We start from the raw sequence: 12328 nt of genomic DNA on the forward strand, positions 1-12328 counted from the left end.
AATCCTAATGTTATGTAGTGCTAAGATAACATGAGAACTGATTATAGCAAATTTATACTGACAAAAAATGACAGATGGATGGAAGAATTGCCAATGATTTACCGTATAAAAATTGGTTAACAGCTCTTGAATTCATCTGAATATAGTAATTAATTTTTTAAAATAATTTTTTTTCTCAAATATAAACCTGTTATTTTTTATGACTTTTTACAGTGTTTCAATAGAACTTAAAATAACTTTAATCAATGCCAAAGGTACATGTGACTTTTAAGAAAGGTGAACCAAAAAAAATTATTGCACAGGATATTTGAACTAAAATAGAATAAATATGGCATGATAAAATAACACAAGATGAGGGTCTGATGTTTTTTCCATAATAAAAGATGAGCCCACCCGAATCTAATCAATTGTTTATGATACACATGTCAGTCTCCAATCTTGCTATCTTCTATCTGTTTTGTAGCTGGTAGGTAAACTTTAAAACTAAATTCTGTTCTTGGAAAGGATCCCTGAAAAGAAAAAGAAACTCCATTTTACTGAAGGTGAACAACAAAGATGACTTCCTTCAACTTTCATCTGAAATCTTATTTACTTAAATATTTTCCACATAGTTTTACATTTACACATTTGCGTAGGAACTATTTTGTTTTAAATATGTACTACTTTGCAGTTTTTTTACCAGGCCCCATTTTGTAGTGTTACATCTTACAAAGTCTAGTCAATTTATTTGTTTCTTCATTTTTCTTCAAAAGCTTATAAATTAAGTCTGACTCATTATATTATTGTAACAAGTAGAGGGGCACAGTTTATTTCCGTAAGAATGCAGAATGTCTGTTGAAAAACATGTCCTCCAAATGATGATGAGGGGCTTTTAAACGAACTTAACATCCCATGACAATGTATCATACATAGATAATACTGGAATAATAGTGTTTATTTTAAAGTATGATTTGTCCAATCATAAAATATGATATTTGCTCCTGCATAGGCCATATGTTTTATGAAACAAAGTTGGAACAGTTCTTTCAATCTGTCTAAATGTTTAGAATTGAGAATGCTACTGTAAAAAGAAGGAAAGTCAAATGTTTTATACTATTGCATGAAGAGGGGAGTTTTGAATGTACATAAAATTAACAAATCTTTTTTATTTTTTTTTAGCATTGACCTCTGATTCACAGCACCCTTATACGGGAAAGGATAGTATTAAGTATTTGCATTTTTAAAAGCTGCAAGCACATGATCTTTTAAAGACACTTTCCAAGTAAGGAATTTTATGAAAACATTTTAGCTCAAACTGAACTATTATATGAAAAGCTTTTTAATTAATCTTCAAATGTTTTCATTGATTTTCTTTTGATAATGGAGACTGTTATGTCTGATAACAATTTAATTCTATCAATAGCTGCTGTAACTCTTTACTCTTGACCTAGGATTTATGTTATCCACAGCACATCATCTATCAAATATTGGTAAAATTAGCATGGTCTTTATAGTCTTCACGCAATTCTGGTGAAGGGTGCTACTGTGACTTTGACCTTTGACTAAGTGACCTAAAAATTCAGGTCTTTTTTATCGCAATGTACATTAATAATCAAAAACAGTTCAAAAATAGATTAAAGTTCAAAGATTTCTCAAATATTTTGCCTTCTTATAGGCACTGTTACCTTGACCATTGGCCTACTGACCCTATAAGCAATATGAATATTTTCAAAGGGCATCTTCAAGCTTATTTTGGTAGGTCTAATATATGGTTGAAAATCTATCATCCGTAAACCCAATTTTCAATTCAGTCTAGCAATAGCTGCAATGACCTTGATCTTTAACTTAGTAACCTCAAGATCAACAGGGGTCTTTCTTGACCAATTTGAGATTTAAGTTTCACAGACATATTTTTTTAGAACTCAAGAGATTTTGTCTTGAAAGCTTAACGTCCATGTCAGGGCACTCAGACAGCATTCATCATATCATTAGCTAAGTTTGACTATATTGTAACCATCCCAGAATACATTACTTTGGTACTGGCATGAAAATATGAAAATACAGACATTAATTGCTGAAATTTTTTTTTTTTTCATATTAAGGAATATATTTCCCCCATGCAAAGCTCCAATTCCTAGTACAGATTTTGGTCTTCTTTTTGATTTGATCAGCTCTTCAACATTTATATATTTTGGCCTCGACAGTCAGTGAAGAGACATTAATTGCTCATCTTGTGCATTAATTTGTACCGTTTATGTTATAGACACCACATCTTGTAATTTGAAAACACCCATCAAGTAAATTATCTTATTATGGTATATGTCTCTCTGTTGGACATGTAAAATTATCATAAAACCCTATTTCTGTTATAAAATCATCCCTTTGAATCATGAGTTTCAGACAGAACAAACTGCCAAGAAAAGGGTTTTGAAATTCATCTGATTATTTATCTTTCAATTTTTATTTATTAATTAATTTTTGTTTCTTGCTTTTGTTTTTGTTTTCATTATTTTGAATTCAAAATAATCTACAGACATACTTAAAATATATATCTTATATATCTTTATATTTTACTACTTTAATAAACAACTCATATTATATATATTTCATAACCTGTGCATTTGTTATATTAGATAATTATGTTTGATAATCTTAATGGTAAACTTCTTTTTTAATATTACTGACATGGATATAATTTTTTCAAGTATGGAAAATTATATGTATAATACTAACAAAAACTAACAGCTGTATAATTATGCTATTTACTAATGTTAACGAGGCCGGGATAAGGTACCGGTACTTGATGTTTTTCAACTAGATTTCAATAAAATATAATAAATAAAAAAAAAAAAAAAAAAGAAAAAGGTTTCAAATCGAATAAATATATTCCATATAATACTATAGCTATGGATACATATATATTTTTGTGGGTGATGTATTACATTACACTTTATTGTTGACTCCTTAAATACATTTCTATGAAAAAGGTAAAAATATTCAAAGTCATAATCGAAGTAGATCATTTCATTTTCAGATGATAGGTACTCCTGATAAAACAGCAAATCATTTACAGAATATTCAGCAAGAAGACTGATAATGTCGGCAAATAGATCAGAATCGTTACACTTTTATGACTATCTATGTCAGAAGATTGGGTCTGAGAAAGTAGTGAAGGGTAGGAGATTAACTTTCATAGCTATGGACTCTACCACTAACACCTACATAAGTAGTGGCAGTAGAAGTGAAGGACTGGATTTAAAAGGTAGTGACATTGATATTATGACAATTGATACTAACATAAAAGTATATGAATCTGAAAAAGATGCTGTAGATGGAAGGCCTCCAGTCCTATTGATTGACACAGAAGACACACAGCCATGTTTTACACATCTAAATCTACACCGGTATACACATAACAGGCCACCGAAATTTTTCAGCGAAATGTTAGAGCAACATGGAAAGATGTTTCCTTTGTCAAATATAGTAGAGCCACATCGAATGAAGTATCTTTTGTCAAATAAACTATATAAACAGAACCTTTCAAAATCTCCAAGGATAACTCAACTTTGGTTAACTAAAGTTCATGGTCCATGTTTATCAGATGTTAATGGTGATTATGATCTTGCATCGTGCTTTAAATGTGACAAATGGATTTCCCAAGCAGCACAATGGATCAATAGACCTCGTTCATCATGGCTTACACCTGAGATAATTTCTAAAATAACTATGTCTGGTTTTTTGTTTGTTCCAATTGGTAGTAAGGGGTCAATATATGAGGATTTGGAATGGCGTATATCATTTTCAGTAGCAGAAAAACAACTTATATTTTCTTTCAATCATACTCAATTACTATGTTATGCTTTGCTAAAAATAGTCCTGAAAGAGATAATTGAAGGGGATGAAGATTTGAAAGGTTTACTGTGTTCATACTACATAAAGACTTTGATGTTTTGGATTTCTGATGATTCAGATCCTGCTGTTTGGAGACCAGACAATATTACAAATTGTTTCATGGCATGCTTGCACAGACTTTTATATAGTATACAATATTCAACATTGTTACACTATTTCATTCCTGACTGTAATTTTTTTTTACTGCGTTTAAGTACAGAGTTAGAAAAAAAAGCAAAGTTGACCAACCTACTCAAAAAATTATATCAACAAGGAATTCAGTGCGTATCGGCCTCTGAAACACTACATGATTACACTAGATATCCAACTGATACATATACAATCAAACAAATAAATATGACTCCTAGATTAGTATATGATGTATTACAAATCTTAAAGTGTTTGCCTCATTCATATCATGAAAGAGGTCTCATTCAACTACTGAATCGTCTGCTTCATCATTGTAAAACAGATTTGTCACGTGAGCTTTTTCTTTACTTTATATCAAGAGCACATCAGTATGTACCACAAATACCATATGCTCAACAACAAAAAAATAATAAACAACAGTACTATAAGTACAAATATGACCTCAGTCGTCTGTTGATAGGTTTACATTCAGATGCAGTAGCAGGATGGTCTATGTTGTCCACTTTCTTTTATGTTCATGAACATTACTTTACATCTTTAGAACTTATCAATTATGCTATATCAAAATACACAGACGAAAAATGTAATAACATATTTTCAAATCATTCAACTCACAGAAGGACGTATGTGACACCAAAAGAGCAAGCTGCACTCGATTTGGTGAAAAAAGAAAGACTTATAACAATCTTAAAATCATCAACAATTAATTATGCTCAATTTTCATGTAAGTCGCAAATCATTCCAAAAGAATTACAACAGGATGTTATAAAAAGTGATGGCAATTTTCATCCATTAGTATATGCATATTTCCTCCGATTTTTGTGTTGCTACCATCTACATGACCAATTTTCATGTATAGATGCTATCAAACAGATATCATGGGCAACTATTGAGACAAGTCCTTCTGGAAATTCAATGAGCAGGCTATGTTGTCAATCATTGATATTTTTTGGAATAGCAGCTCAGATGACGGGTAGGCTAGACACAGCAAAAACATATTTTAAAGCACTTGCTAAAGGAGACGTGGACATTTACACTAGTGCTGCTATAAAACTTAGTGAACTGACACAGGACAATTATTGTGATGTCAATGTAGATGAATATGATTTAATTTTAAAATTTATCGAAACTTGTTGAAGATTAAAATTTTATTGAACAATTGATCACTTAAGGCTAACACGAGAGAGAACGGAAGTTCATAACTGCTTAAGGTCATTCTTTAAATATAAATGATTGATCTGCATTGAAGTAGCAGGGAGAGAACTAGCCCAACAGCTTTGGAGAGCATGTTAGTCCAAAGCCATCAATTGTTCAATAAATTTCTATTCAATCTTAAACAAGTTGGATTAATTTGGAAATTTTATTGAACAATAGATGACTTAGTTGCTTCCATGAGACTTTACAGTTCTACATTTGAGTACATTCATCCAAGGATATATGTGGTAATTAGGTCTTTCCACTATTCTGTCTGTGGAAAGACCTATTGTATTTGTTCTGATTTTTTTTTTCCTTCTTCTGCCAAATTTGTTACATGCCCTGTTTTGTGGTTTTGCAAGATGTCTAGATTTTATGCATATGGTATCAAACAGTTATTGCGCTTTGTTTAGTTGAAGACTTTTTATTGTAAGAGTTATCTCCCCCAAACACTGTTTTCTTTGTGGTAAGTCTCATCCCTTATTGTAAAAGAAGCAACAAATTTATTTTACCAAATTGCTTGCTATATCCTCAGGATTTTTTGTCCAATTTTGACAGAAGCGATACGAAGACTTCGTATAAGAATTATTTCCCCAATGCATTTGAAATAAGTGATATGCATTTGCAACTGGTAAACCATAATTGATAGAGACCTAGGGTCTGTTGATTTGAGGTCTTTGGTCTAAAAAATAGAAAACTAGGTCAAGGTTGAAGGTCAAGTTCAAATTCTAAATTTTGATTTTTCCTTGTTCCTTGATCTCCTCTGTCACTTTTAAAGATATATATAAAAGAACTAGTGCAAAATGTTTGCCTTCTTGTGATTAAAATATGATGCACTTGGTCTGAAACAATCCAATGACATCTTATAAGAGTTATTGGACCTGAAATGATTCAATTTAAGGTTAATTGATTATTACTCCAAATTGGTACATGATAAAGTGTATTTCACTAAACCAAAAGTACCTATTATCTCCCATATTACAGGCAAAAGTATATAGAAACCATATATTTTTGGAATCAGTGAAAATAAAGCTATCATGTGATGTGAGTCCGGAAGTGACATTTTTTAAACCAGAGGTATCTCACGTATTTCAGGCAAAAATATATAGAAACATTTGTTTATTGAATCAGTATGAGGAACCGTATGCTTGGACGCCAAAAGTAACTTTGAGTTAACTGAAAGTTAATCCTTATAATCTCATCAATAATTTATATGGTTTTTATTATACTATTATATTGTTTAAATGTTTAAAACTATAGTTATATTTGTATTGACAATACATGTTATTGTTTGTTTTCCAATATGCTATTGCTTAATGTTTGTTTCTGAATAGTTTAAAAAATAAAATTTATTATAAGTTTGTGCTGATTTCCAACCTGCTGTTTTCAGTATTGTTTATTGGAATGACATGTGCAGCAGCACTTGACGATGAAGCTGATAGACAGCTATGTGTCCCATACACTTTTATATTAGTTCCTGCTTTTCCTATCAATTGTTTTACCCAACTTGATACTGTCCTCTTTGTTACTGATTTAAAAAGTTTAACACAGGAAATAAAGAGTGAATTTTTCTGTCCCCTCAGTTTAGAAGTTCATTTCAGATATTCTTCCATGGTTAGGATAACACATAGTTTATGATCATCATGTCTATTAAATTATATGGACCAATGTGTTTTCCTGGTTTCAATTGTTTAACGAAGTCTATTATAAGAATGAGGTGTGGTAAGATTAAAAATGAGACTACTCTCAACAAGACACCAAAATTTCCCAGAAATTAACAAATAAGTCACTGTACAAACCTTCAACAATGAGTAAAACCCATACCACATAGTCAGCTATAAAAGGCACGGAAATGATAAATGTATAACATTTCATTCAGGAAAACTAATGACCTGATTTTTGTACAAAATAATGAACGAAAAACAAATATGATATACAGCATAAAACCATAAAAATTACAGGCTACTGACTTGTGACAGGCACATACATAATGTGGCGGGGTTGAACAAGTTTTAAGGCCACAAACCTCCCCCTAATGTACACTTTCATGATGGCATAAGAAATAGTAATATTGATAAGTCTTATTTAATGAACTGTTTGACATCATTGCACACTAAGCAGCATATTAAAGCAATAATGCTAGCTTTTGTGATAATTGTAATAGTGTCAATTCCTCATTTGCAGGCAATTTTTTCAAATAATCTAAAACTATATTTAAATCCCAAGTTTCTGTATATTTGTGAAGAGATGGTCTAGCATTGAAAATACCCCTTATAAATCCAGTTACTAGTTTATGTTTCCCAATGTCTTTCCCACTTGTCAAAGAACAAATTGAAGATATTGCTGATTTTGCAGTGTTGATTGCACTGTAGCTTAATCCACTGTCATAAAGTAAAGATAAACAAGAATGTGTCCATTATGCATAGTACACAGATGCCCCAATCACACTATCATTTTCTATGTTCATTTGACCGTGAAATTGCGGTCAAAACTCTAATTTGGCATTAAAATAAGAAAGATCATATCATAAGGAACATGTGTACTAAGTTTCAAGTTGATAGGACTAAAACTTCTTCAAAAACTACCTTGACCAAAAACTTTAACCTGAAGTGGGACAGACGGACGGACGAATGGACAAACGAAAGGACAGATAAACAGATGCATAGACCAGAAAACATAATGCCCATAAATGGGGCATAATAAATAGGGCATAAAAACAAAGCACAGTGTTTGTAGATGGATCAAGTGAATCAGTTTGTTTTTGATTAAATAAACTGTTATCACAGAGATATGTCTCGCCTTTTTGTAATTTTGATAATGCAAATGTTGAAATTAAAATAGCAATACTTTAACATGTAAGTTATGCAAATATTCAAAGTCGATAAACCATGACTGAAGGTACATGGCTAAACAATCTCCATGGAATGAGATGTGCCAATGCTAATACAACTGCATACCAAATACCATTGACTTATTAAAAGTCGTTCCCTTTAAACAAACCTAAACACAAACATTAACTTGTAAACTATGTAAAAGTTTCAAAGTCAATGAACCATGATCAGGGGTGGGGCTATATAATCTCCATGGAAACATTAATTGCAAATGCCAATACATTTGCATACCAAATATCACTGACTTAACATTAGCAGTTCATCTTAAACTGATCTAATCACAAACTAATACATGTAAACTAAGCAAAAGTTTCAAAGTCAATAGACCATGACTGAGGGGGCAGGGCCAAATATTCTCCATGGACATGAGATGTGCTAATGCTTATACAACTGAATACCAATTAACATTGGCCTACCACTAATGGTTCCCCTTGAACTGACCTAATCACAAACTAATACATGTTAACTTTGCAAAATTTTCAAAGTCTATAGACCATGACTAAGGGGGCAGAGCCAAATAATCTCCATGGAAATGAGATATGCCAATGCTTATACAACTGCATACCAAATATCATTGACCTACCACTAGTGGTTCCCCATAAATTGACCTAATCACAAACTAATACATGTAAACTTTGCAAAATTTTCAAAGTCAATAGACCTTGACTGAGGGGGCGGGGCCAAATAATCTCCATGGTAATGAGATGTGCCAATGCTAATACAACTGCATACCAAATATCATTGACCTACCACTAGTGGTTCACCATGAACTAGACCTAATCACAAACTAATACATTGTTGCTGCCGATGCCGGAAACAGCATACCTATGTCTCGCTTTTTGACTCCGTCAAGGCGAGACAAAAAACACATCCATTTCTAGAAATTAGTCTAGTATTGTTTTTCTGTGGATTAGTTGTAATATACGGTATATCAAATATTCATTTTCATAAATATTCATTGTTAATTATCCATTTTTAGATGGTGACGTTCCCTTGTCACCATCTTATGGTGTTTATATATCTCAACTTGTTGGATTAGCTCATGTATGTAACAACGAAAGAAATCTGTGTATTACTGAAAAATTATTACACCAGGGTTTTCGATAACACAAACTAGTCAAAACATTTACTACATTCTATCATCGGTACAAGGACATCATTTGTAAATATAAATCAACAAGCAGACATCTTGTATGTTCAGGTATTTCACATCCGATCTTTTATGGTAATATTCTATACAAAGCACAAAAAGGTAGGCACTCACCTTAAAAGCTAACCGAACCTTTAAACAGACCATTCAGAAGGGATATAGTTACAATACTAAGACTGTTGTTAGGTCATCAAAGATGGCATATTTTGGTATTTATTTTGATTCTCTCATAGGGTCTTTGCATTGGAAATAAACACATTTATTCTAAAACTAGTTGTTGGCATGATACAGGTAATGTTCTTCTCATATATTTCATGATTGTATGATACTAAACCAGTATTATACCGCTGTGAAATGCTAAACAATTTCAGAAAAACATCAACTTTGAAAAAAATTACGTCATATTATACACAGGTAAATGAAAGTAATTTTGTTGTTAGGTATACTTCTTCTTCTGTCTGTATAACCTTCCCTTTAGGAACATCAAGAAATTTCTTGTATATCAATTAAACTATTCTAAAACTTGGTACATGTGGGGTGAATATCAACAATAAAACTATAAAATTGGTGCTCTATAAAACTTCGTTTTTTTCATTTACAGCTGCCGGAGGTGTGATGTATATACTGTATAAAAGGAGAAAGGAAATAATTTTGATGTTCATAGTACGAAGAAGTGAAAATTTATAGTAATTCCAAACAATTATCAAAGCTGGTATATAGACCAGATATTACCCTGAATAAGTAATCATTAAATAACAGAAAAGCATTACAAATAGTATCAACAGGTCAAATAAAAAGGAAAGTATGATTTGAGAGTACTCGCGGTTACTGACAGCTAGTTTTAAAAGTCAAAACAATTAATAATAAAAAATCATGCATCAGAGACTAAAATCAACTAAAACACATCCCAGAGATTTAGTATTTTAACATCATGGACAGTCAAAGAAGACATAGTCTTGAATAAATTGCTTTGCTGAGCGCAGCTGGATACGACCTCAGAGGTCCAACCCTGAACAGTTGGGGCAAAAATGGACACAATATTTGCGCTTGATACAGGTCTGAACTATTTGACACAATAGGTTTCTGACACAGAATAACTGTAGTCAAAGAACTTAGAATTGTTTGGTCCTCAATGCTCTTCAACTTCGTACTTTATTTGGCCTTTTTAACTTTGTTGGATTCGAGCGTCACTGATGAGTCTTTTGTAGACGAAACACGCGTTTGGCGTAAATACAAAATTTAATCCTGGTATCTATGATGAGTTTATTTATATGATTTGAATTTATATTCAATTTTTTGCATTGGTGCAATACACTTTGCTGTTGGGAATTGACCCCATCCTCCACCCCCCTCCCCTCCCCCCCCAAAAAAAATTACCTCCCATTTTATTAGCTTTTGTGCAATACACTATGCTGTTGCAAATTGACCCCCCCCCCCCCCTCAAAAAAAAATAAAAAAATTTGAAGAAATTCTCTTATAATTTCTGAAATGTTGAGAAGAAAAATTGACATACATAATTATGGCTAAAATTAATATACCTTAATCAGCATTTTTGAAAAAGTAACTTCTAAAAATAAATTGACAGCTAATCACCTCAAGACAATACTTTATACTTAATTTAAAAGCAAAGTAAGGAAGGTAATTCAAACATAACATCGTACTTAAATATTTGTCCATTAACTAGGAAACCCTTGTTTTTCCCTCTTCTTTGCCCCTTATTCTAAAGGGTTTGAGCCATAACCCCTTAAAGCCAATCATAACCATCCCTTTGTGGTATGGAAACTTGTAGTATAAATTCAAAGAGATCCATACACCGTTCCACAAGTTTTTGTCTGAAAACTAGAAAAATGCTTATTTGGGCCCCTTTTTGGCCCCTAATTTCTAAACTGTTGGGACCATAACCCCAAAAATCAATCCCAACCTTCCTTAAGTGGTTATAAACCTTGTGTTTAAATTTCATAGATTTATATTTACTTATACTAAAGTTATTGTCTGGAAACCAAATGTCTTCGACAACGTGATACCAATATACAACCGTAAAGAAAAATTGTGGTCTTTTAAAAACAGACCAAACCACAAAAACTTAATATTGATTATTGAACCATTAAAATGAAGTCAAGGTCAGATAATACTGCCAGAAAGATATGTACACCTTACAATCATTACATACACCAAATATCGCTGAACTATTGCTTATAGTACTTGAAAAATAGACTAAAGCACAAAAACTAAAAATTGACCAATGAACCATAAAAATGAGGTCACGGTCAAATGAACCCTGCCAGACAGACATGTACACCTTATAATCATTCCATACACCAAATATATTTGACCTGTTGCCTTTAGTACTTGAAAATCAGACCAAAGCACAAAAACTTAACATTGACCAATGTTCAATGAAAATGAGGTCAAGCGTATGAAACCTGTCAGACTGACATGTTCCCGTTACAGTTATTCCATACACCACATATAGTTGACCTACTGCTTATAGTATTTCAGAAATCTTACTTTGCCGTACATTATTGCTGTTTACAGTTTATCTCTATCTATAATAATATTCAAGATAATAACCAAAAGCTGCAAAATTTTCTTAAAATTACCAATTCAGGGGCAGCAACCCAACAACGTGTTGCCTGATTGGTCTGAAAATTTCAGGGCAGATAGATCTTGACCTAATGAACAATTTTATCCTTGTCAGATTTGCTCTAAATGCTTTGGTTTCAGAGATATGAGCCAAAAACTGCATTTTACCCTATGTACTATTTTTTAGCCATGTCAGCCATCTTAGTTCGCGGGCGGGGTGATCGGACACATTTTTTAAACTAGATACCCTAATGATGATTGTGGACAAGATTGGTTAAATTTGTCTTAGTAGTTTCAGAGGAGAAGATTTTTGTAAAAGATTACAAAAATTTACGAAAAATGGTTAAAAATTAACTATAAAGGGCAATAACTCCTTAAGAGGTCAACTGACCATTTTGGTCAAGTTGACTTATTTGTAGATCTTACTTTGCTGAACATTATTGCTGTTACAGTTTATCTCTATCTATAAAAATATTCAAGATAATAACCA

At 32.1% G+C, this 12328-nt stretch overlaps 1 protein-coding gene across 1 annotated transcript in view; it reads right to left on the reverse strand.

Moving 5' to 3' along the window:
• Positions 1 to 352: 352 nt before the first annotated feature.
• LOC127738786 (DNA polymerase epsilon subunit 2-like) overlaps positions 353 to 12328 on the reverse strand; it is a 46358-nt gene continuing 34382 nt past the window's right edge. The window contains exon 15 of the mRNA XM_052250163.1: positions 353 to 509. Coding sequence (XP_052106123.1) covers positions 426 to 509 — 84 coding nt within the window. The 3' untranslated portion in view covers positions 353 to 425. The remainder of the gene's footprint in view (positions 510 to 12328) is intronic.

Source organism: Mytilus californianus, unplaced genomic scaffold, assembly GCF_021869535.1.
Source record: "Mytilus californianus isolate M0D057914Y unplaced genomic scaffold, xbMytCali1.0.p SCAF_4, whole genome shotgun sequence".
NCBI lineage: Eukaryota > Metazoa > Mollusca > Bivalvia > Mytilida > Mytilidae > Mytilus > Mytilus californianus.